Source organism: Bombus vosnesenskii, unplaced genomic scaffold, assembly GCF_011952255.1.
Source record: "Bombus vosnesenskii isolate JDL3184/JDL3185 unplaced genomic scaffold, Bvos_JDL3184-5_v1.1 scf7180000013266, whole genome shotgun sequence".
Lineage (NCBI taxonomy): Eukaryota > Metazoa > Arthropoda > Insecta > Hymenoptera > Apidae > Bombus > Bombus vosnesenskii.
In genome coordinates, this window is record NW_022882926.1 from 2,228,895 (window position 1) to 2,251,125 (window position 22,231).

At 43.8% G+C, this 22,231-nt stretch overlaps 1 protein-coding gene and 1 pseudogene across 2 annotated transcripts in view; both read right to left on the minus strand.

Moving 5' to 3' along the window:
• LOC117230365 (beta-1-syntrophin) overlaps positions 1 to 11,300 on the minus strand; it is a 349,898-nt gene extending 338,598 nt beyond the window's left edge. The window contains exons 1-2 of one of the 2 annotated variants that reach the window (XM_033487749.1): positions 10,160 to 11,300; positions 1,737 to 2,334 (exon numbers count right to left, since the gene is read on the minus strand). In XM_033487749.1, the coding sequence (XP_033343640.1) occupies positions 1,737 to 2,334; positions 10,160 to 10,183 (622 nt within the window). In that variant the 5' untranslated portion in view covers positions 10,184 to 11,300. Of the gene's footprint in view, positions 1 to 1,736; positions 2,335 to 10,017 lie in introns of both variants that reach the window. The other variant, XM_033487750.1, reaches the window with a different exon arrangement.
• Positions 11,301 to 15,197: 3,897 nt separating this feature from the next.
• LOC117230371 lies at positions 15,198 to 22,093 on the minus strand (annotated as a pseudogene).
• Between the last annotated feature and the right edge of the window lie 138 nt (positions 22,094 to 22,231).

A 22,231-nucleotide genomic window follows, 5' to 3' on the forward strand; every position in this document is an offset into this window, starting at 1 on the left:
GGTGCGTTCGCGTGCATACAATCGCACGCCAGCCAGAAAGCCCCGAAGCGGTGCAACGTTGATGCACACGGACGAGCCCGAATGTATAGGTATGTGCACGTACGCGTGGCCATGTACAGAGAGATGTACGTATACATGAACACGTGTCGCGCATCGGCCGGAGAACGTTAAATGCAAAGTGCAGGCGGACACGAGCATGTGCAACGAGAGAGCGGGCGTCGCGCTTCACTGGGCAGGCTTGTGTCGCTCGTAGCAGATTCGTACGAGAAACAAACGATAACTAGTCACAAAGGAAGTAAAATAAAAGCATGTAAAGAAAAGGCGGCAAAAAAAAGCAGGTAGAGGGAAAGAACCTGCAAGTAGGAGAGGAAACAAAAAAGAAAGGCAGATAGAAAAGAAAGAGAAGAGGCGCCATTTAACGCTCCAGGCAGCACCACGGTACACGTTTTCTCGCCGACCTTTCACCCCGCGCTACTTCTTTCAGTCTCACACTTTTTGATAATAGTCTGGAGGCGGTGTACGATGGCGCGAGAACTCGCGCGAAATCTGCAAAATCAGACTGGTTTCCGTCCTCCGCTCCGACTCGAAAACGAAGAAAAAGCATCGTCGAGTCTTTCTTTGCTTCTCGACGACGCTTACCACCTCGAGGAAAGGTCGAAAAAAAAAAACATCCCGAAATAGTGCATTAATCAGGCTAAAAGCTCCCTTTCGGACATAACCACCTTCTCTCTGTCCCTCCTCCTTTGGTCTGCCACTTTTGTCGCGCCCTTTTTCTTACGACGATCTCCGCGATATAGTGGCTCGTTCGACGTAACACGAGTGCCGCGCAAATGGCACGAGTTCCGGTTCAAAGACAGGGAATTCGATATTAAAACGACCTGCAGAAACTGGCAGGAATCTCTACGTGGAAACTTAATGCGCCGTGTACTCGAGGCTAATTGGAGCGAAAACCTCGTTAATGTCCCCCTAAACCCCGTCGCCCCGTCGTCGTCTAGCGTTCTACCCTTCCTAGCCTAGCTACTTCTACTTCCGACCGAACATTTCAGTACTTGGAGCGACGCGCGGCTAAACGAATCTGCGTTTGCGTTTACGCTCACGTTTCCACGGATCGAGATTTCCTCCGAGCCCCTGACAGGACTGCAGCGTCGGGCAACCTGATTTCGCTAACGCGCCCTGGCTATTAATTATCTCCGAATTGTCGGTCAAAGGAAACGCGAAAACCGTCGATGTTCCCGGATTAATTCATTTATCGAATTTAGTTAAGAGACCAGAGGTCCGTTATTTACGGAAACATACATAGGTACGGTAAATACATCCGTCAGACTGTCGAGCGTCGAACGAAAGCAACGAGAAATACTTTGCGGAAGATTACCGACTTCTCAGAAGAGAAATCCGTTACGTGTATGACATTTAGAAATCTACCATCTTCTTGCATCTAACCATCGTGTTACTCAACCCATCGCGAGACTAATCGTTGCGATTGCTTTCCTCTATCATCGCGTATTAACATCCATTTCGATCGTCTACCTTTTCACCTTTTAAACGCATCGATCTTTACGCAACGATCGATCTTTATGGTATATCTATCGTGAGGATCCGCCCAAATACGCGTATCTATATCTACCTCTGGATGAATGCATATAGACACCGGTCAGACGACTGTCTCGCTCATCGATCGTTTTTCTCGCAGCAAACAGACATGCAAATAAAAGACGAGCGTTTGATAATTCACTCACCTTCCAGCTCGACGACTTTTCCAGCCCTTTTGAGCGCCTTTACCGCCTCATCGTGAGTCGCCTCGCGCAGATCTTCCCCGTTTACAGCCAGAATAGCGTCGCCCACGTATAGTTGCTCGGTAGCGTCCGCAGCCATCCCTTTGAAGATCTTCGAGATCAAAATCGGCATTTTATTCTCTTTGCCACCCTTGATCGAGATCCCGAGGCCGTTGTTGTCGCTTTTCACCACGCGCACGATACGTTTCTGATTGGCCACCGAGTCCGGCACGTCCGGATCGTTCAGGCTGTCTACGTTGTTGTTGTTTATGTTACCGTTGTTGAGGGCATTGTTGCTCGTCTCGCAACTCTCGTCCAAGGAGATGCTCAGATAATCGTCCTCCAACGAGACGAACACGCGATACCACTGACCACGAACTTGCGTTTCTAAAACGCCCGCGCGTCCGGACGCCGAGGATGAGGCTGCAGTAGTCGTCGTCGACGAAGACGAGGACGACGTTGCCGCGGACACCACCGAACCGATCCCCATCACTCCCATCGCTGAAGTCGGTTGTCCGCTTCCGCACAGCTCGACCATTTCGATTTCCTCGCAAGCTGCACGCTGCAATTAAAGTCAACTTTAATTGGCGATTTCATTAACTTTCTACGGGTCGCGTTTTATCGCGGTAATGCATGTATACTTGGGTATAATTTACGTATGCGAGCGTCTGGGATGAAACCGCGCTCTCAGACACGCTACGTTATGGTTAGATCTTGATTTAGAATTATAATACATTAATATTTAACAGAAATGTTGGAACAACATCGTGGAATAGATTGGATCAATCTGGTAGTCTTACCGACACGAAGCGAGTTTCAGATTTCTCGCAACCAGCAACCTACCTCTCCACGTTGTTCTATAGTCGAATCGAGGTCGGAAGGTAGCTTCGTTATATTAACATTAACTTCGTTTAAAATATTCCACCCGTATATACGTTTATACGTCAATTGACTGCTTCGCAGATCCAATCTCTACACACGAGTTTCTGCAAATGAAAGCGAGATATTTTCCATCGCATTTGAATGTACACGTCGAGAGAATCGTGCCTCTTATTCTCGTATTCTATCGACGCCAGATTTTATCAAATTCTTGCGGTAGAACTCTCTTTCAACTTCTGCAAGTTGTAAAGGAATTACTAGATACAAGCTTATCTTTTTTTGAAAAAGATAGAATAGAAAATATGTCTTGTACTCAAGTATACAGCCATTACTGAATACCACGTACTTTCAAAAGCTTTGAAAAGCTGGAAAAAAGATCGTTCTAGTAGGCTACAGAGACATCGAAGCGAGGCGAACGACGGTTTTAAAAAAAATGACGCGTCTCTCGGCGCGGAACAACGCGATCTATAGAGTGCGACAGGGATCAATTGCGTCGTCTGTACTCGACGACATGGATAAATCAATTGTACTATGCTACGGTGAAATTCGTAATTTGAAAATAATTGATACTGGCCGGCGGTGACATGACCGACCTCTCTTTACCCCTTTCTCTGTCCGGCTAACCCCTCTTTTTCTCTATCCCGCCTATTGTTTCCATCAATCCATTTTCACTGGGCAACAATGGCGTTTACCCGTTAGTCACGGAAAATGTCCTACAAAACTGCGGACAACGGGTATAATTGCGTGAAAATTGGGAGCGGCCTTGCACGCTTACGGCAGCTGCTGCTCACTTTTAATTAATTAAAAGCCCCGTCGCCGTTTTGTCACCAAGAATACAGAAATATCTGTAATATCTCTATTTCATTTCGCAATTTCATTCAACGCTTCGCGGATACGTCCAGTCTCTTTCTCTTTTTTTTTCTTTCCTTCGACTTACGTAACTTACTCGACCACGTGCGTTTTTATATTTTCAAATGGCCCACCATTCATACAACCTGGCTTGAATCCCGGTTTCGAGAGGAGAAAGTTTCGGACACGTGGTGCAGGTTTATAAAGGCAAACACGGACAACAAGGTGCCTTCTCCAAAAAAAAAAAAAAAAAAAAACGAGCGGGGGTAAAAATGAGGAAAAAGCCCTTTCCCTCTCGCGGTATATTTTCGCCTCTACGTTATCGCGCGACCACGGTTCCTGAAGGCTGAAAGGGAGGCCGTATCGCGCCATATTTAACCGGCGTGTCACGGCCGTACGAAATTTTTCATCAGCTTCGTGCGGCATAAATAATTTCGTCGCAGTAGCACGATACCACGCGTAAATTGGATAATTTATCAGCCGGGGTGTTAGGCCGAATTAGCGAAAGAATCGGGCAAAAATCACGGCGTCTTGATTATACGTACGTATACGGAACAAAAATACGCTGACGAGGAAAATCTGGAAATTGACTAAATGAATCCAGTCGAATCACGTTCAACTGAAACCCGACGAAATTTATAGAAAAATACGGGTGTATTTATCCGTGGTGTGCGACGTTAATTAGAACGTTGAGCCATACCGTTGCATAATTAATGTAAAATTATTAATTACCTCTGGCATGCTTTATACAATGTTAGCTGCTACAATTACATCGAGCAAGGGATATCGCGGCCGTTGCAACTAAATCTCATTACGACATGTTGACGGGGCCAGAATCGAATAAACCGCCAGGTAAAGCCACGACGATAATGAGACTATGAAATATAGCAATCTTAATTTTATACATTTTCAAATAATTCGTCGTTTCGATCATCATTTTTCCACCTGTCTAATTGTAGCAAGTCGAAACGTAGAAGCAGAGAAATCTGAAGATTCGTGAGACGAACCAGATATCAGCTACAGTTTGTCCCTGGCAATGAGCTCACATAAATTCCCGATTTAATATGAATGCGTAATGGTCGCCACGAGGGCTCGTACTTGTTGTACGGAGCAACATAGAGGAGAGAGAGAGAGAGAGGCAAACAGACTCGAGTATAACACGCTGTACATACCACTATATATAGTAATATCTACAATCTACATACAGTTCCGGCTGTGTATAGTTCGTGTATATCGTGCCACATTTTCACATCGGCAATTTTGCAGGTACTCTACTAAACCTGTCATTCTCAGATTCCTGGCGCGTTCCCTTAGAATCCTAGGAATCTGAAAATTTTCATTCGAGTGTATCTTGAAATCTATTCGTTGTATTTTTCACTCATGACGTTACTTCTCCCTATTGTTATGGCCAGATTCTTTCCACTCTACTTTTCTTTAGTTTCCTGTACTTTTTATTTTCTCTTCTTTATTCTTCAAGATTTTTATATTAAGAAAATTCGATGACATTGAAAGTACAGTAGAACCTTCGGTATTCGAATTAATGGATGACTGGTCGGACGAGAAAACTCTTGGATAGTGGAACACGTATTTTTCCTTATAACTATTATTTCATATTTCAAAAAGAATAATACAAGAATATTACAAAAAATATGGTATAATACAAACGTAATGTTTTTTAACTTATTTATGAACTTTGTTCGCTTTTTGCGACTTAATCTTTCAACAATCATATCTTGTTTGTACCTGAAATTATTCCAATACCACAAATACTTCGAAATAAGAAGGCATTTAATTCGCCGTTACTTTCGTTGTAATTTTGTTTTTTTTCAGCATTAAGACTTAAAACGTCGATGACAATATTCATGCAAATAACAAAACTCTTTCGCTTAATATAAATCTGGATGTTGGTGTTGCTTTATTGTTGATTTATGGAAAGCATCGCTATACAGCGCAGCCCAGAAACTTATTTTTCAACTCCATTACAGTTTTTTTATTTCTTGAAATACCTGAGTAATTTAAATAATTACGTGCTTTTGTCTCTCGACATTAATATAATAGATCTTCCAAGTTTGAAGATGTTTACAATTCTTGCAACAGTTTAGCTTTTCAAGTATCTTTTATTTTTTTTTAACGCTTAATACAATAATTCTCCTCTTTAATATCATTCTACAAAGATATTAACCCGTACAAAATTAAATTCATAGTAAAATATTTAATATAGATTTTAACATAAAACATACAAATATAAAAAGGATGTCTAATAGTAAAGGGCACAAGCAAGAAATATTCGATTAACAGAACGCTCGGATCGTGGAACATTCGCATAAAACCGGACACTAGAGGTTCCGCCGTATTCTACAAATTTATCGAAATTTATGTGCAGAATTCTCAGAAATCCTGGTGAATCACGATAATAGCAGCGAGTTTCGGTTCATTCGCAAAACAAGTTGACCATATTCTACCACTAACCACGATAGGGTACGTTTTTAATTATTAATGCATTATCGATATCCCATCGGTAAGTCGTTAGGCAACGATCCAGAGGAAAAAGTTGCAGCAAGAAACGAGATGCGAAAACGTCGAAAAGAATGGGACCAAATAATCATCGGGGACTGACAAACGAAGAAGCGAACGATATTTCGGCGAAATGAATTTGCGCAAAGTACATTAAAATTCGGACGCTTGCGTTCGTTTTAACCGACGTAAAAAGAGCCAGGGGGATGCGTGCTGAAGAGGAGCCGTGCGCGCGGCGAGTAAATTTCTATCGGGATGGCGAGATGGGAATGGGAAACGCGAGGGTAGTGAATCCGGTGGCGCGCAATTGAAAAACGCATTACACGTACACGATGGAGGTGCGCCGCGAAAATAAACCGCAATGCCAAAAACAGGGTGCGTCCTCACGCGACGAAAATTAAGAGCGAAAATGCGGTTTTCAACGGAGAATCGTTACCGTAGGATAAAAAAGAAAGAGGGAAACGAGTCTAGCGCGGAGGAAGAGCAGCAGAGAATTCGCCATAAAGAAAAACAGAGAGCAGAGACGATTTTGAAAGGGGTTTGGGATGAAACGCGATGTTGCGGGGGCGACCGGGCGGTGGGTCGTGGTGTACCGGTGCGTGAAATTGGGTAAAAATGAATCGACGGCGTGACGCGGTACCGCTATTATTCCCGAAATTCAGTACCAGGATATGTAGGTATACGTATACCCTGGCCACCTACGTGACGCGTACGGATCAACGAGACGACGATGCAGAAAGTGCAGCCAATGTTTTTTTGGCTTTGGTGCACGTGCGTCCCTGTCGTGTACCCGATAGATGTATGGGGGCGGATGTAACAGCAGCAGAAAAAAATTGACACGGTTGTACACGCAACAACGGCGTTGCAACGAAAGAAAATGGAAAAATGGGGAGGAAACGAGAGGGTTCGATGTTCGTGCCGGTCAGTATAATTGAATTAACCCTTCGACGGTCACGGTAAAATCGACGAACATTCCAAACCTTTCGTTTCGTTGTCCACTAGTCATCCAATTTATCTACGGACGTCTGTTGCTTTTTTAAAATCGGTTTTTATCGCTGGTTATCGCGTGCGGCGTTTAACGCAAGACGTCTCACTGTAGCTACGATATTTCGTGCTCGCTAAACACGGAATACTTGCGATTCTTAATTCCATTCCATCGCGTGGAATTTCCTCCGATCGCTCTAACTCCCCCGCGTCCCTCCTTCCATCAACGATCCGCATTACAAATCGACAACACGATACTTGTTGATTCGGTACGGTATCTGGGTTACAGTGATCTCAGAAACACAATCTTACATTTGTGAACGTTCACCGGAGAACACTGTAACCAAATACGCCTACGAGAGTCAATAGTCCATCTCCATATACATCCGTCCATATATGTGTATTGGCCTCGGTCAGGTTAGTATAAGGAACGACGTACAATACGTAATACTCTTGGCACAGTATCCAAAGGTTATATGTACTAACACGCAATAGTACTCTTACACGGATATAATATTGACGAAATAGATGACACCGTGACGCGCGAAAATACGTTTCCATTAATCCCGAATGTGTTGTGAGTGTGCTCGTAAATATCGTGACTCTTCGATTCTATTTTACATTTCAGTAGATTCTAACCTATACCATTGCGGAGCCTTCGTTAATATCTTTTCTTCATGCCTAACCTTTTCGTGCCTAATGACACAAGGAAACAGTTAGGTATACGCTTTTTCAACGGAGAAAAAAGGTATAGAAGCTGTCTATCGGAAAAAAGTAAATATCTATCTGAATGAAGGAAAAAATGACTTTGCTAAAAAGCACGATAGGTCATACGTATGTTGTACTTGGTTATGTGAAATTCGACCGTACGCACGGCACGCTCCGCCGGTAATCCGATAATAGCGTTAGCATCGTCGAAGGTGCTCGTGTTTAATAAAAGCGTCGATATCGTGATCGTGCAGCGCGTACTTAGGTATACGCGCACGGCAGCGTTATAATTAAAGTGTTTGTCTCTGGGAATTAGTCTCGTGCGAATTTTACCGCTGCCCACGTGAACACGCGCCGTGTACTTACGTCTCTCTTTGTATTCGCTTATCTATGTACGGAATCGCGTGTGTAATGCATGCACATAGGCTAGGCAAGGATATAAGGGGGATGATCGTGAACGTTAGAAAGATACAGGAAGCAAAAACAAAGGAGAAAAGAGATAGAGAGAGAGAGAGAGAAAGTACAGCATCTCGTCTGTGAAGCCGGGTCCCGCAGACGCATGTATACGGCACTGTCGTGCCCCTCGCAAAAACCAATAACCTCGGCAAACGTCGAGCACCGGTTGTTTATGGCCCGAAAGAGAGAACAAGAGGCGGAAAGGGGAAGAAGGATGGACAGAAGGAGAACGAGAGAGCAAGGTGAGAGGTGGGGAACAGGAAAAAGAAAACAGCCGTCGCACACGAGAAACGAGGGGAGGAAATACACATCGCTCCGAGTTCCAGATCATTTCGTACCTGCAGCACAACGTCGATACTCCACCATCGACCGGTATACCCTTTGTCCAATAATTCGTAATCGTGTAGTGTATTGTATTACACGACGACGTGGATCCGCTGGTTCTTCGTTTTACAGCCTCGTGCTCACGCGATCATTCCTTCGTTAATGAGTTCGAATTCTTGCACGAGCACGCGAAATTTCGCGGAAATGGCACAAACGACCGAAGGTTGAAAAAGACTGAAAAACACGAAGGCGTTGAAATGCCGCAAAAAGAACGCCATCTAATGTTTTACTCCCGCTGTCACGTGATCACTTAACACATTGCCGACGAATCGGAAGGAACTGTTCTTTCTGCATAAAGTATAATCTTCGCTAACGATAAGAACAGATAATATGTACTTGATATGTTTGGCAATTCTGTTTTATCGAATTTATATTTCAGACGTTATCACATATTTTTACATGTTTTGTAAATAATCAAATTTCAAAACGTTACATAGTACGTGTTGCTTACGAGAAGTCCGCGGTGGTCATAGTATATAGTCAAATCTAATTCGAAGAATTAACAATCAATTCTCGCACGAATATGCAAAACTGCCACATGTCGCTTGCGAGAAATACTCGGTGACCGTCATACTAACTTAAACCTAGCAGAATACAATGTATAAATAACGAATTATCGTACGAACACGCAAAATTTCACGGAAACGGCACATACGACCGAGAATTGAGAAAGACTGTGGGAAATATGGAGGGCGGCGAAATACCGCGAAAAATAAACGCCATCTAATGTCCTGTTTCTACGGTCACGTGACCCTTTAAGATGGTAGCGGGAAAATAAGGCGATGAAGTTGAATGGGATACCGTACGTGATTCAGGCATGTTTCTAACGGATCAGGAAAACACCGCAGGGCTGTAGTTGAAATTGGAGTTGCAAGAATCCCGAGAATGCGGAATAGTGAATCTCTCAAGGAGCAAGTGGGGAACGAGAGAAATTGAAAATCGTATGGTAACGCTTACACCATGCCGTTTTAAAGCTTTACACTTTGTGCGTCGAACTTTTTACGCTTCACGCTCGAAACTTATCAGAGCGAGAATACGAGCGGAATACCGACCGCCCAGCGCGCCCAATTTTTTTCCTCGCTTTGATCTCTCCGCTCGTGAACATCGATTTCTATCTTATTTTATACATATTATATAAAAAGCAGCGATCTAGAAACGAGGTATAACGCATACGTCAAATAAAAAAAATTTTAACGACGTAACGACGCTCGTATCTCCATAGAACGGAGCGCATCGATTGATACGAGCCGAAACGTCGAAAAATTCGTTCGATTCGCGTTCCTATGTCATCGTTAAAAATATACGCGTAATAGAACAGGTAAATCATTGAAACCCTGACATTGAATTAGCGGAGAATTAACGAACACTATTTTCATATACTAATAGAAGAGTAAAAATGGACAACGTGCGACGTATGCTTTATACGAGTCACAGGCAAAGAAATGTTTATTTTTTTTTGTTCCTTACATACCTCAAATAAAGGCGAAACAATGACGGTAGGCGAACCAAGGAAAACAAAACAGACAGAGGTGAAGGGGGCAGGCGTGCTTGCAGGTCCAATGCAAAATAAACGTGTACGCTCGTTATAGCCGATGGCTTCTACGATGATTTACCGTTTTCCGCGTGTGTATGGGCATATGACTTCCGGTAGGCAGTGGGAGGCACGACGCCTGGCCTGCTTTTCTTTCTTTGGCTAGATCAGAAAACTGTTCCCCCGTTTAAATCCGAAACGTGTCCAGTGTGCTCGTCCTCCGCCACCGTCTCTTTCTTCTCTTCGTTCACGCCACGATGCGCGTCATTTGCGGCCGGTTAATACATTCGACGATCCACGATAGAGTCAATGATATAACCGCCCGTCGGTTCGCCTTTCAGCAGCCTCGACATGTTTCACCGGCCTTCTTTCTTTCGTCCTCGATTGGAAGCACTCCGATTCCGTGAGACTCTCGTCGAGAGAACACGCCTCCGCGTTTCTGTTCCCTATTTGCGATCCACTCTCCTGGACTAGTACACTCAACCCGTTGCTCACTTTCGCCGCAGGACTCGCGTTTGTAATTCGACCTAACGACGTAAATTCTTTTACACTGGAGTAACCGATCAGGCGCGCGCGCGCGCGATCGCCAATGCGTCAACTTCAGGCCGTAATGCCGTTTTTTTCGGTGCCTATGTAACAGCAACGCCTCCTGCCTAAACGTTCGGGACGAATGTCAGTCGCCCCGATCGTACAACGAGCAATTAATTAGCCGGTCGCTTGACACGCCGTTAAACACTGACCGTCCAACTAGAAGCACGAATAATTGAGACAACCGAACGTGTTCGAATGTCGCTTCGTGATATCGTTCCCGCACTCCGAACGCGTAACCAAAGATCCACGAGAATCGTCGTTGCACTTAAGATGTTGCAACGACATCGACGGATATCGAACGAACAAAAGAACGAACGGCGATGTATTCCGGAAGATCCTTTCGAGAGCTACAGCCGGTCGTGTAAGTGGGTGATGGAATCCTCGCGAGGGGAACGTGACGCCAAAATTTTCTAGCAACGACGTATCTCGCGTTCCCCGCGTTTACATTAGCGAACTTGAAATTATCGTCGTACCAGTAAACCATCGACCGCTTCGAAACGCGTAATAATGTGTACGAAAAATCGCACGTCACTTTCAAAACCGGTCACATCGCCGACGAGACGATATCGCGAACACTAAGAAACGAACTGCCAACTACCGCGACGTCACGAGTCGTACTAACTCGACTAGCGGTTCGTCCAGCCATTCGAACCTATAGAAAGCGACGAAAGGGGGGTGAATACGATTTCAGCGCCACCGGCGGGAAAATTTCGAAACGTCGAACGTCCGCAGGGTTCATCTTTATCGACACATATTCTACGTAATGTAATTATTTATATAAACGTAAGTACTCATGTTGGCATGCATAATCGAAATACGAATAAAAGTTTAAAGAATAACAGCGATATAAGTAAATAGAATTGTTTCAATAATTATATGATAATTTATATGAATTTATATTAGCTAGTAGGATATTGATTTACACTCAAAAATTTAATTTTTTCGTCTATAAACGTATGACTTCGTATGTAAAATATTTAACGAGTGTTTTTTATACCAAGATAAGTTGAGTAAAATAGCTTTCGAGCAATGTAACGAATTTCAACGCGTTTCAGCCATTTAGATGAATGAACGAGGACACGAGTAATTAATGGTCTTCAAATTTTAATCATCGAAAGGTCACAAGACTAATCGTTTCAATTACACATATTTTTCTTTTTGTATTTCTTCGCTACTTTTTATATAATATAACTTCTTATCTTGTACGCCATCGCGTCTTTTATTGCTCTTTCTTCATCTCTGTTCTTCTACTGCTTTTTGTTGGTAGAATTTTTTTTCACTGTATCCTTACATTGTTTTTACTTTTATTCTTAAAATTCTGCGTAACTTTTGTTACTGTCAAAGTTTGCTTTCGATGCCCTCCTGTTGCTTTCTAGCGAATCTTTTCATTTTTGTGAAAGAAAAACTCTTTGCTCTTGATCTGCACATATGACGTCCTCTGATCGTTGCAATTATTAAATTACCTATTCTCTTCGACATTAAGAATACTAATAACGAATTACCGTTGAATTATACTGATTGCTATTTAATTAGAATAATTGCAAGCAAATTGACAGAAACTGCAGAAGATGAGAACTCGAGAATTCATTTAAAATTAAAGAAACTTCCAATCCCGATCCAATCTCTATCGATAAAGATAGAATACTAAATGCAACCAGATATCACTGCATCAGTTCGTGCCGTGATTTAAATGCTTTAATTTAACACCTTGCAATATGATAGCCCGAGGGCTAGTACATCTAGATATTTTTAGTATTCCCTTGATTATTCTCATTTCCGCTTATTTCCATCGATTTCCTCAAAGATAAATTAATATCGCGCGAAAAGAGAAAGAATGGGTAGCCCGCGCACGTTATTGCACCGCGATATCCCGTTTTACTTTGTATCTAATGAAACGAACTGCTAAAAAGGAACACGGATGCGTCGTTAACAGTGTATCATTTATTCCTTCTCTTTGCCTTTTACATTTTAATTCATAGAAAGTACGGGGTTTTTGTTCGCTCGTGATATTACAGTACAATCGCATTATACGTCTCGTTTTATAGAGGAATCAGGCAGCAAGAAAGCAAAGACGGTGAAAAGGGAAGAACTTATAAAGATACAAAACGGGATTACCTTATCAATCTTATTCTGTGAAATAATCAAGGCGTCTCTGCTCTGAATTTCATTCAGCGTTATATCCCTCTAAGCGTTAGCCGTGCAAACACCCTCTTACGTTGCTCCTTCGTTTGTTAACTTCTTTTTAACATTATCGCCGGCTGGAATGACGCGAAAGTTAAGGCTGAAATACATCATCCCCTATCTCGATTATGGTATTGCTGTTCTCCAAAGGCGGATCGGTAAACGAAAGATATACGACAGGCTTGCTAGACAGAGGGAAAAGTTTTATCTGCCGTTTCAGAAATATCAATAACTGATCCCTCGTACAGTTTCTATTCCAACGTGGAAATATACGGCCAGACGAAGCCCCGTACGCCTTCGTTCCTACCCTTGAATACCATACGGAAACAGGCCCCGAGGTATCCCTTCAAATCGGAGAAGATGTATGGTCTGTACAGACATTCAGAAAGTATCCTATTCCAGCATGAACGCCGCTGCTAGCGCGTGGATTTGCCGTTTAAAATCCACCACTCCAAGGCAGCTACCTCGGGATCCGTCATCGTCGATTTTCAAGCTACCTTCGTACTAGGTGGGCTGTAATGATTAACAATACGAGCGAAGATCGTCGTTGCGAGAGAATTCGTGGTATATTGGTGACGCTTGTCAAAACGAAATCCAAGTGCGCCGAGTTAAATTATGATGTACCAGGAATCGGGAGCGCGAACATTCGAGTACGTCGACGAATACTTCTTTCCTATTAGCGCTTGTCATATTGGACACACGAAAGCGGAGAACAAATCGACCGAACCGATTCGTTAAGCGAAACGTTCGATTGGAGCGAAAGGGGAAAGTTTAATTATCCAACAGGTATAGTTCAGAGAAACCTGGTGTATTTGTCAAAGTTACGTGTTACAAGAGCGAGCGGAAAGCAAAAAGAGAGATCTCCATCGCTGTATCTTCGATTGCTTCTCCTCACGTTTCGTATCCAGCTTTGAGACGTATAATTGCAATTTTCCCTTCTCCCCTGAAGCATCGTTGCAGTATTACATGTTTAGTGGAAAATCAGCGATCGAAATTGCACAAGAACAGTCTAGAAAATTATTCGATTCGTACGTTCCATACGCGTGCATATTAATTCCGCTAAATGTATGTCAGACAGTGTTCCACCTCGATGCGCAGTTATTAAACAAGCTTTCAATAAAATCACGAAATAAACGCGTAAACATTTCCCGGCCTGGTCGCGTGCTTTTTATTAAATCGCGGGAGTGACGTGATTTTATTTCGCCATGGCGACATAAGCGCTCGCAAGATCGAATAATAATCTTTTTCCCTTTCCTCGTCATAAAAAAAAGGGAGACATTTTTCAAAAGGATATAAATATTCGATGCGTTAACTACGCGACGAAAATACTCTTCCAGTTCAACTTCGGCGAGACAACACTTTCCAATTCTGGAGACGATCAGAGAGACTGAATCTGAACCCCGTGACTTTTTCCACCGTGCGACGTCGTGTCATAATTTCATCGTAGAAGGTAATACGAATGGAGCAACTATGGCGGAAAACGAAGAGAGGAAAAGGGCCGCGGCAGTATGGTCTTCGCCGCTCGAGATTTATCGAAGCCGAACACCGATGCATTAGCGATGGAAAAGCACGGAAACGAGATGAAGGTAACGAAGCGAGGGAGGAAAATCGACGAGGCTGTCGCGGCGGGGAGGAGGTAGCATCTACCGACCTTCCCAACCCTTAAACCGTTCCCTCTTTTTAAAGCAAAAGAAGCTCTCTCAAGACGTGTAACGAATCAATCGAGATCAGAGACGCACGACTGCCAAGCGACCCGTGGTTCTCAATTCAAGCAGATGCCAATACGCGCGTATACATAGATATGCTTTATCCTTTGACTGCTGGAGACGAAAGTATAATTAAAGAGAACGCAGTTAAACGCAAAATCCTTTTCAACGGTACACCGATAAGCTGATTCTTCGTAGATAAATGGGCGCTTGTTCACTCGGTGAAATACTGCTGAATACCGATTTCATTTAATTCGATCTTGTTTACCTACTGTTTATCGTCGATTCGCGATGTTGCGTTGAGAAAACGGGAAGGAAAAATTTAACGACTGCCTGTTCTATGACTAAAACTCATCCAAAAGCCTCTATACACATAACTAATCGTCACAAAGCTGCTGACATCACGCGGCTCGACAAGGCTGCAAACAACCGAACTCTCTTTCAATCTGAATATATTCAGGCAAGTAGAAGTTTAACGAGCAGTATAAAAAGAATGCTTCAATATTCTCCTCTCGTGGCACCTTATAAGGTGATGCCTACTAATTTCTACGTACCTAACACACGTTTCTTTACGCTCGCAAATTTTTGTACTCCTCTAATGTCGTATTGTCGATAGAAAGAATCGTTCTGACAGCGTTTCGCGTAAAAATCGTGCGCGTCGAGACGTTCTTTTTCGCCGTCGTTTTTCGTCGAAGCACGAATTGACGAACACGATTAGCATAAACTAAAAGGCGGCCGGTGGAAATATAAATTACACGAATCATTTCGTTTCTAGGCCCAATATGTCCCGTAAACGCAACACAATGCGCGACACACGTAGTTCCGCAACAATGATTGCCCTGCTTTCTCCCTACGTCCATCACTTCTTCGTGATTCGCTTCTTCGTGATTCTCATAATCGGTGCTGCATTGATTCGTGATCAAACTGAAAGCAAAGACGATCAAGTCGCAGTGCCTGGCAGTGATCACTTCATGAACCGTAGACATGCCTGGAAATAAAATAGAATCGCGATAGTCGATATACTATGCGCGGCAGAATAATTTGCCGACAGAGAGTCTATGGAAAATTGGAGTATAAAAACTTTCGACCACTGACCTACTGCGTCGACACCGATCATCCTTAACACTTCAATCCAGCCACGGTCTCGAAATTTGGTCCCTCCGAGACACGTGTACACGCCCCTGTGCACGATGCTCCTTTTATGTCCGCCATCATCCGCTACCCGCTCGCCGCCGATTTCTAAGAGGAAGGCGTTGTAAGCTTTTGTTCATCGGCGGGAACCTCGGTCTAAATCTGAACACGAAGATGCATCGCCGGGATGAGAAGACAGAAGGGGTTTTGTATCGTCGAGAAGAGGGTAATCGTTAGAGAAGGCGCAGGCAGCGAAAACTGGCGAGCATGTTCGATGAGTTTCTATTAATACCAGAGGCTGCCGTAACAAGGGAAAAAAGGGAAGGAAAGTATCTACGATGAAAGAATCTCAAGTTTCGCGGGATGGAAAGTTAACGAAAACTTGGCTGTGCCTGAACGAGACGCGAAAGCGGATAGGGTGAAAAGCAAAGAAAAGAAGATGGGAAGGTTAGGCAGAAAAATCGAGAAAGATCCTTAGGTAAATACGTCAATCAGATTCTTTGTGTCGTCGGGTAAATAGTTCATCAATCCGATTCAAGGGGTTGTTCCGATGAAATAGATTAATTTTATTCCTTCGACGACCTCAACGATCTCGCACGGCCACCCGTTTCCCTCCCTTTTACCCCCGGGGCAAGCACTCGAAGAATCGAGTCGTCGAGCGGTCCGCACCAGTGAGCGCTGTCGACGACTTTCCTTCCGAAACGAGCTCGAAAGCCTTTGTCGCCTCTGCGCGGGATTCGAATTCATTGCCGTTCACGCCGTGAATCTCACTAGTCCGCTTTTCAACCAGTATTTTTTCCTTATTCTTCCCCTGGCTCCTCCATTTTCATCTATCATCCCTCTCTGTCTCTCATTTTATCTCCTCTTTCTTTCATTTTCTCCTCCCGTCGATAAAATCAAAAAAAATTCCTACTGTCGCTAATTTCTGGGGCATCGAGAACTTTACGGTCACGCGAGAATTTTACGTAAAGGAAAAAGATAAGCAGCAGCAACGGCAGATAAGGAAGCGTAGGAGCATGTAGTAACACCAATGGAGTAATGTGGACGCGTTTCATAGCGCGACGCGTTGACGAGGAGAAGAACGAGTGGAAAAGTACCTGTCGTTTCAATTCCTTGGAAGAGGATTATTCCCAGCAAAACTCCATCATGTTCACGTGATCCTTCACCATCATAATGTCGCCAACCTTGTATGTGGGATTTAGACCTCCCGCGGCGTTCGTCGCGATCAGATGAGCTCACGCCTACGAGTCATAACTCTTACTGGCATTAAAGCGCACCACGTGAAAAGGAGAGGAAAAATAATAAGCATTAGACGTTCCAGATAATCAGAGAACGTAAGATGTCATTAAACGTAAATCTCGAATGGAACACGTCGCATCGTCGAATCGCGATGTCTACAAATTTAATCAGAGATACGAAAATTACTCTTCTCATATATATTACATATATATACATGTCTATACTAAATGTCATCGATCGTAGCAATGATAAGTTCGTATGGAAAAGAAAGAAATACCCAAAGAAACGTTACCTTCCAGAGTGGATAACCCTCGTAATAATGAAATCTTCCTTGCATGCACATGATCGGCACACCCTTCAGATAACCGAACACCATCTGTCCTTGGTGACCCTTGACCGTGGAGACAGGAAAAATGTGGGATTTCTTCGTATGGAAAGCACTGCTTGTTCTCGAGGGATTCCTGCTAGGGAACCTGGACACAACTCGTTTGTTCAGCTGGATCCTGTTTAGAATAGACAAAACATTGATCGGGAAAAATACGCTGCGACAACCGAAGACACTAAAGCGTTTGAAAAAGTCATACTAACCTATTCCAGAACCGCATATGATGCCGATCTTTGGCCTGATTTTGACACGGTCTAACAGATACTGCGCTGATTCTTGCAAAGCTTCGTACGTATATCTGCATGCATACAAAGCGAATTAATTAATCGGATCCTGTTCGTTTTAGCTGGATTCGTAAGTTAATATTTTCACAGTAGAAAAACGGTTTGCCATGATTCGAATATTTCACACGAGGTTGAATAAACTCGTGAAAATAATAGAAACGTCCAGAAATAATCGGGATGAGTTGAGCGAGTACAGGAGGAACTGGGGTCGTTCGCAGCCGGCCGACATAATTTCACCGTGGAAACTACATCACAAAACGGTGCAGTTACCTGTTAAACTGCTAACAGGCTCAAATAGCGCCGGATTTAAGCTGAATGTAGGCCGGGTATTACAAATCATGCATCGAAATACGCGATGGCCGCGTAACAACATGCTTACGAGGCAGCAAGGTCCCGTGCACAACTCATCTAGCCCGTGTATGCATTCACGCGTGCGCGAATGCAAAATGCGCTCGCGAACAGCCTCTACGCACAGATGCACACGCAGAATTTCCATGGCATTCGACCGAATAAATGCGCCTCCAGCATAATGCTACACGTGACACGATCGAAAATTACTTACAATCCCACTGTGAATTTTAATGTCTCCACACTCGGCGGCCCCTGTTCCTTCCTTTTTCCCATATTTCTTTCGCATCTTCTCCCTGTTTCTTTTTTCCTTCCTTTATTTTTCGTCGTTCCGCGTCGCAATATCCGCGAAAGCTCAAAGCGAAGATTCTCATTCTACCCTGTTCCTGACAACCTCGCGAGTGGAACGTTTCGAAGCGAAACGAGTCTCCAGGATAAGATTGTAATCGCCACCCATTTTTCGTCCCTTGGATTATCGCGAACCTTCCAGAGATTTTCATTTCGTTCCCCTCGCCGTCCGAAAACTCGGTAATTGAAAAGAAGGACGCGGACGTGGCGACGAGCTGCCGCTATCGAGTTGTCGTAATGCGTACGCATCGCCGTAAGGGGACATCGAATTATAACGCGTTGAATACGCCTTGAATATGCATACCGCCCTCCCTCCCTCCCCGCACCGTTCCCAATACAATCGTATTCAACCGCGAATTTGAGAATTGCCGCAGTTTCGCCGGGTGCCCGTGGAAAAGCCGATATAGCCGCGAGTACACCAAACGTCATTAAACTAACCGCATTCGTGGATGCTCCATCGTAAAACGAGATTGTACGGTGGTCCGTTATGAATGGCAATGTGAGATGGACGATTATTATAACGACGTGAATGCACATAGCCCCGGGTCATGACGAGGATTCAATGACGCCACCGCAATTTTGCATACAATATCAGTCGCTCTAATCTCGATTATGAATGCACGCCGTACTCAGAACTTGGCTTAGGGTGTGTTACTTCTTTGGATTCGATCGAGGCTGCCATCGTTCGGACTGCTTCGTTCGTAAGAGATGGCTGAGTCTCGGATTTGTCGATCAATCGTAAGCGAAGCCACGCATCACGATGAAATCACGAACTTTCGATAGAAGAAAATGAAAAAATAAATTCTCAAGTGTATAACGTGTAAGCTTGTTTGTCAAAGAAACGAATGGACTTTGTACAATAATAGTCAGATGTATTAAAATAAATACAAATACAAATGCAAAGATAGTGTATGCCGGTTTTAATCGTCACTGCTGCTATACTAATCGAAGAAAGGATAATAATATTCCTACATTTATATCAGCGAACGTTACCACAAGAACGGCAGTTCTTTTGCTTCTTGTTACGATCGTTTGCGGAGAGACGCGGTCGCTAGGAAAACGCGTCAACGAGAGGCGTAAATTCTCGCTACGATCCGGTTAATCGACGCCGCGAAATAGTCGTTCCCCTGCTTCGGTTAAGATAACAGAGGTGGTTCAATGAATGTAACACTGTATAGTAAGTTGTATATCACCGTTTATTCTAACAACTTGTAAAGAAGACAGTTACGCTGGTGCGTATGTATAAGACGAGTGAGTGACTGATCTACGGGTGTATTCCCGGTCAAAGGATGTTGACTGTTCGAAGGATGTAAAATCAGTGCTGTTCGGAGACGATGCTGTGGCGGAGGAAAGCTAAGGATGGGTGTGTCTAGCGCACGGGACCGTCGGATTTGTTGGTGACGATTTTGGCTAAGAGAGTGAGGGAAATAGGCTTCGTTGATAATTGGTTAAACGAAGGTTGGTGGACTAGGAAGGGTCTTAGCCGCCCTCGACAGAAAGTGGTTAGTGGGAGGAAAGTTGCATCATACGTAAGAAAAACTAACTTTCCCTTGTCAAGCCGTAGTAGACAATGATCTTTCGAAATGAGTCGGAAAATAGATGTTTGTTCGGTTCGAAGGACCTCGACTAGGAGATTCCTGAGATTTATGGAGGGTACGCAGTAAGTATCCGAAGACATCTGGTTGCTATCTTGCCCGCGGTGTGTGGCCTGGTCTAGGTAGAGTGTTACGCGACGTAACACTTCTGGACCTTGTAACTCAAAACACCGTTAGTGTTCCAAGGCACAATATCATGGATCTCCCGGTTTTGAATTTTCCATTTCAACCTGAAACTTTTCCTACGGGCCGCTCCAGTTCTACTTATAATTCGTTGATTTATGCGAAGTGAAACGGAAGTTCGTTGATTTTTCAGGTAGCTCGACTCTAGTCGAATCTATAGGTCGAAATTGAAGCGACTGACGAGGAGACGGATAAAGAACGGAGTAATCTAAATAAAAAACAGGGCGAAATACATTGGATAAATATTAAATGTACCGATGCACCATATCTGATGGAAGGGAGTAGAGGACGCGACGCGAAAAAAGAATCGAGCACCGAACGAAAAAGGGGAGCTGCGACTAAATTACAAATCTGTCTGCATATTTGATTCGGCGTGTAGTTTCTACGCCACTTCGCGGATACTGGTCATTCGACGAGAAATGGCCACAATTCGTCGATCCACCGATCTTCGGACTTCGATCAAATTAAAATAACCTCGCGACCAATTGCGGAGCATCACGAGTGGTCTCAATAATACAAACGATCGTAATGAATTCTAATAAGCGCGACGATCAGAACGAGTGTTGACAAACACAAAGTGACAACCGAGGAAAGGGTCAACACCGGCCCTCCCTCGCCATCTCCCATTTTCCTCTCTAGGTTTTAACGCTATTTACCGAAATGTCAACCTCATCGCGCCATTACGTTTAATTCCTGTTTGCGTTCGTCCCAAGCGCAGCTTGTGAGTTTCGCGCGAGCTTCCTGTTTGCTCGATTAAATAAACAAAATCAAAGTATGAACGCTCGAAACTTCTAATTGGACATTTCAGAATACGCGAATTTGCAGGAAGCTGTCGTCTACGTCTGACGTATCTCGAACGTGTACGAATAGACTGCTGACAAGTTTCTCTCCCCACTAACGCTGACACCTGAATTCCTGCAGCTGGATATCGCTAGAGAACACCTTTTCCCTTTCGTTAGGATATAACGTAAGAGAAAGGGAGCGAAAAGAAGAAAATTCCAACGTTTTGAACGACGTTCCACCGGTTCAGATACGTTTGCCAGCAGAAGTCATCGTGCACGTGACTGCAGTTCACGGTCACGTTGTCGCCCTGTCCCCATATACAAATCACGACACGTGTTAAACATCATCCTGTGCGAAATAATTCCAGGCCGTCTATCTTGAAATTAAATGGCCGACTGCAATACGAAGGTATGCTAATATCGTATCAAAGTGAACTCCCATGTAAATAAGAGGGAAGAAGGATGAGAACAAGTCCTGGGAAATTAGTTACACTTGGAAATTTCATACGCACTCTCGTTACTATGTAATATACATGTAGCTAACGATTTCGCATTGTTGATTAACTGAAAGTTCTGCAACAACCGTTTCGGGTAGCCATCCGCAGCAATTTTGACAAATTTTTTGATGTGAGAAGCGATTAACCATAAATAGACCATTCGGAATATATTTTCGCGAATTTCTTGCAATCACCGTAACTAGCCTCTGTCGATGAGAGATTCGAACTGGACGAATGTAATCGATAACAATAGCTTTATTTGAAATATGAGACGCATAGACTTAATAAATTGACAGCCATACTCCACTTTGTTCCCACCAATAAGAAACGAACGACTTACGTGTTGTGCCGATGATGCTTGACCGCCGTGTATAAAATTCATCGTCCGTGGGACGTTTCACCTGCAGTAATGATTGTGCCCATTGACAGCGTCGTTATTCGCGAAAGGCATCGTGCCTTATGTCCCGATCGAATCTACCAGTCTATCCAAGTTGATAAAAAACCCGCCGTCACCTTGGTGGAGCACGGACGAGAAAGGCAAGAGAAACAAGAACAGAACCAGTCAGAGGAAAATTCGATGAATAAACGATAAAACGCGTATACGTTGTTTGACGAAAGTCTGACTAGTGACTATAGCGTCTCTGGTCGCTGCTGTTTTATACAGATACCCGGAGTATGGTTGAAAAATCTCGAGCTTCGCCGAACTGGCCAATCGTTTCGGACGGTTACTCACGCTTCCTCCACTCCTCACGAAGATCGAGTTGGTCGGAAAGTCGTTGGGAGGAAGGGGCACGCGACGATAACTTTTAAGCGATAAAGAATTAAGTGATCTAATTTCTTCCATGCCGCTCCGCCACGTTACGGTTTATACCAGGAATAATAGC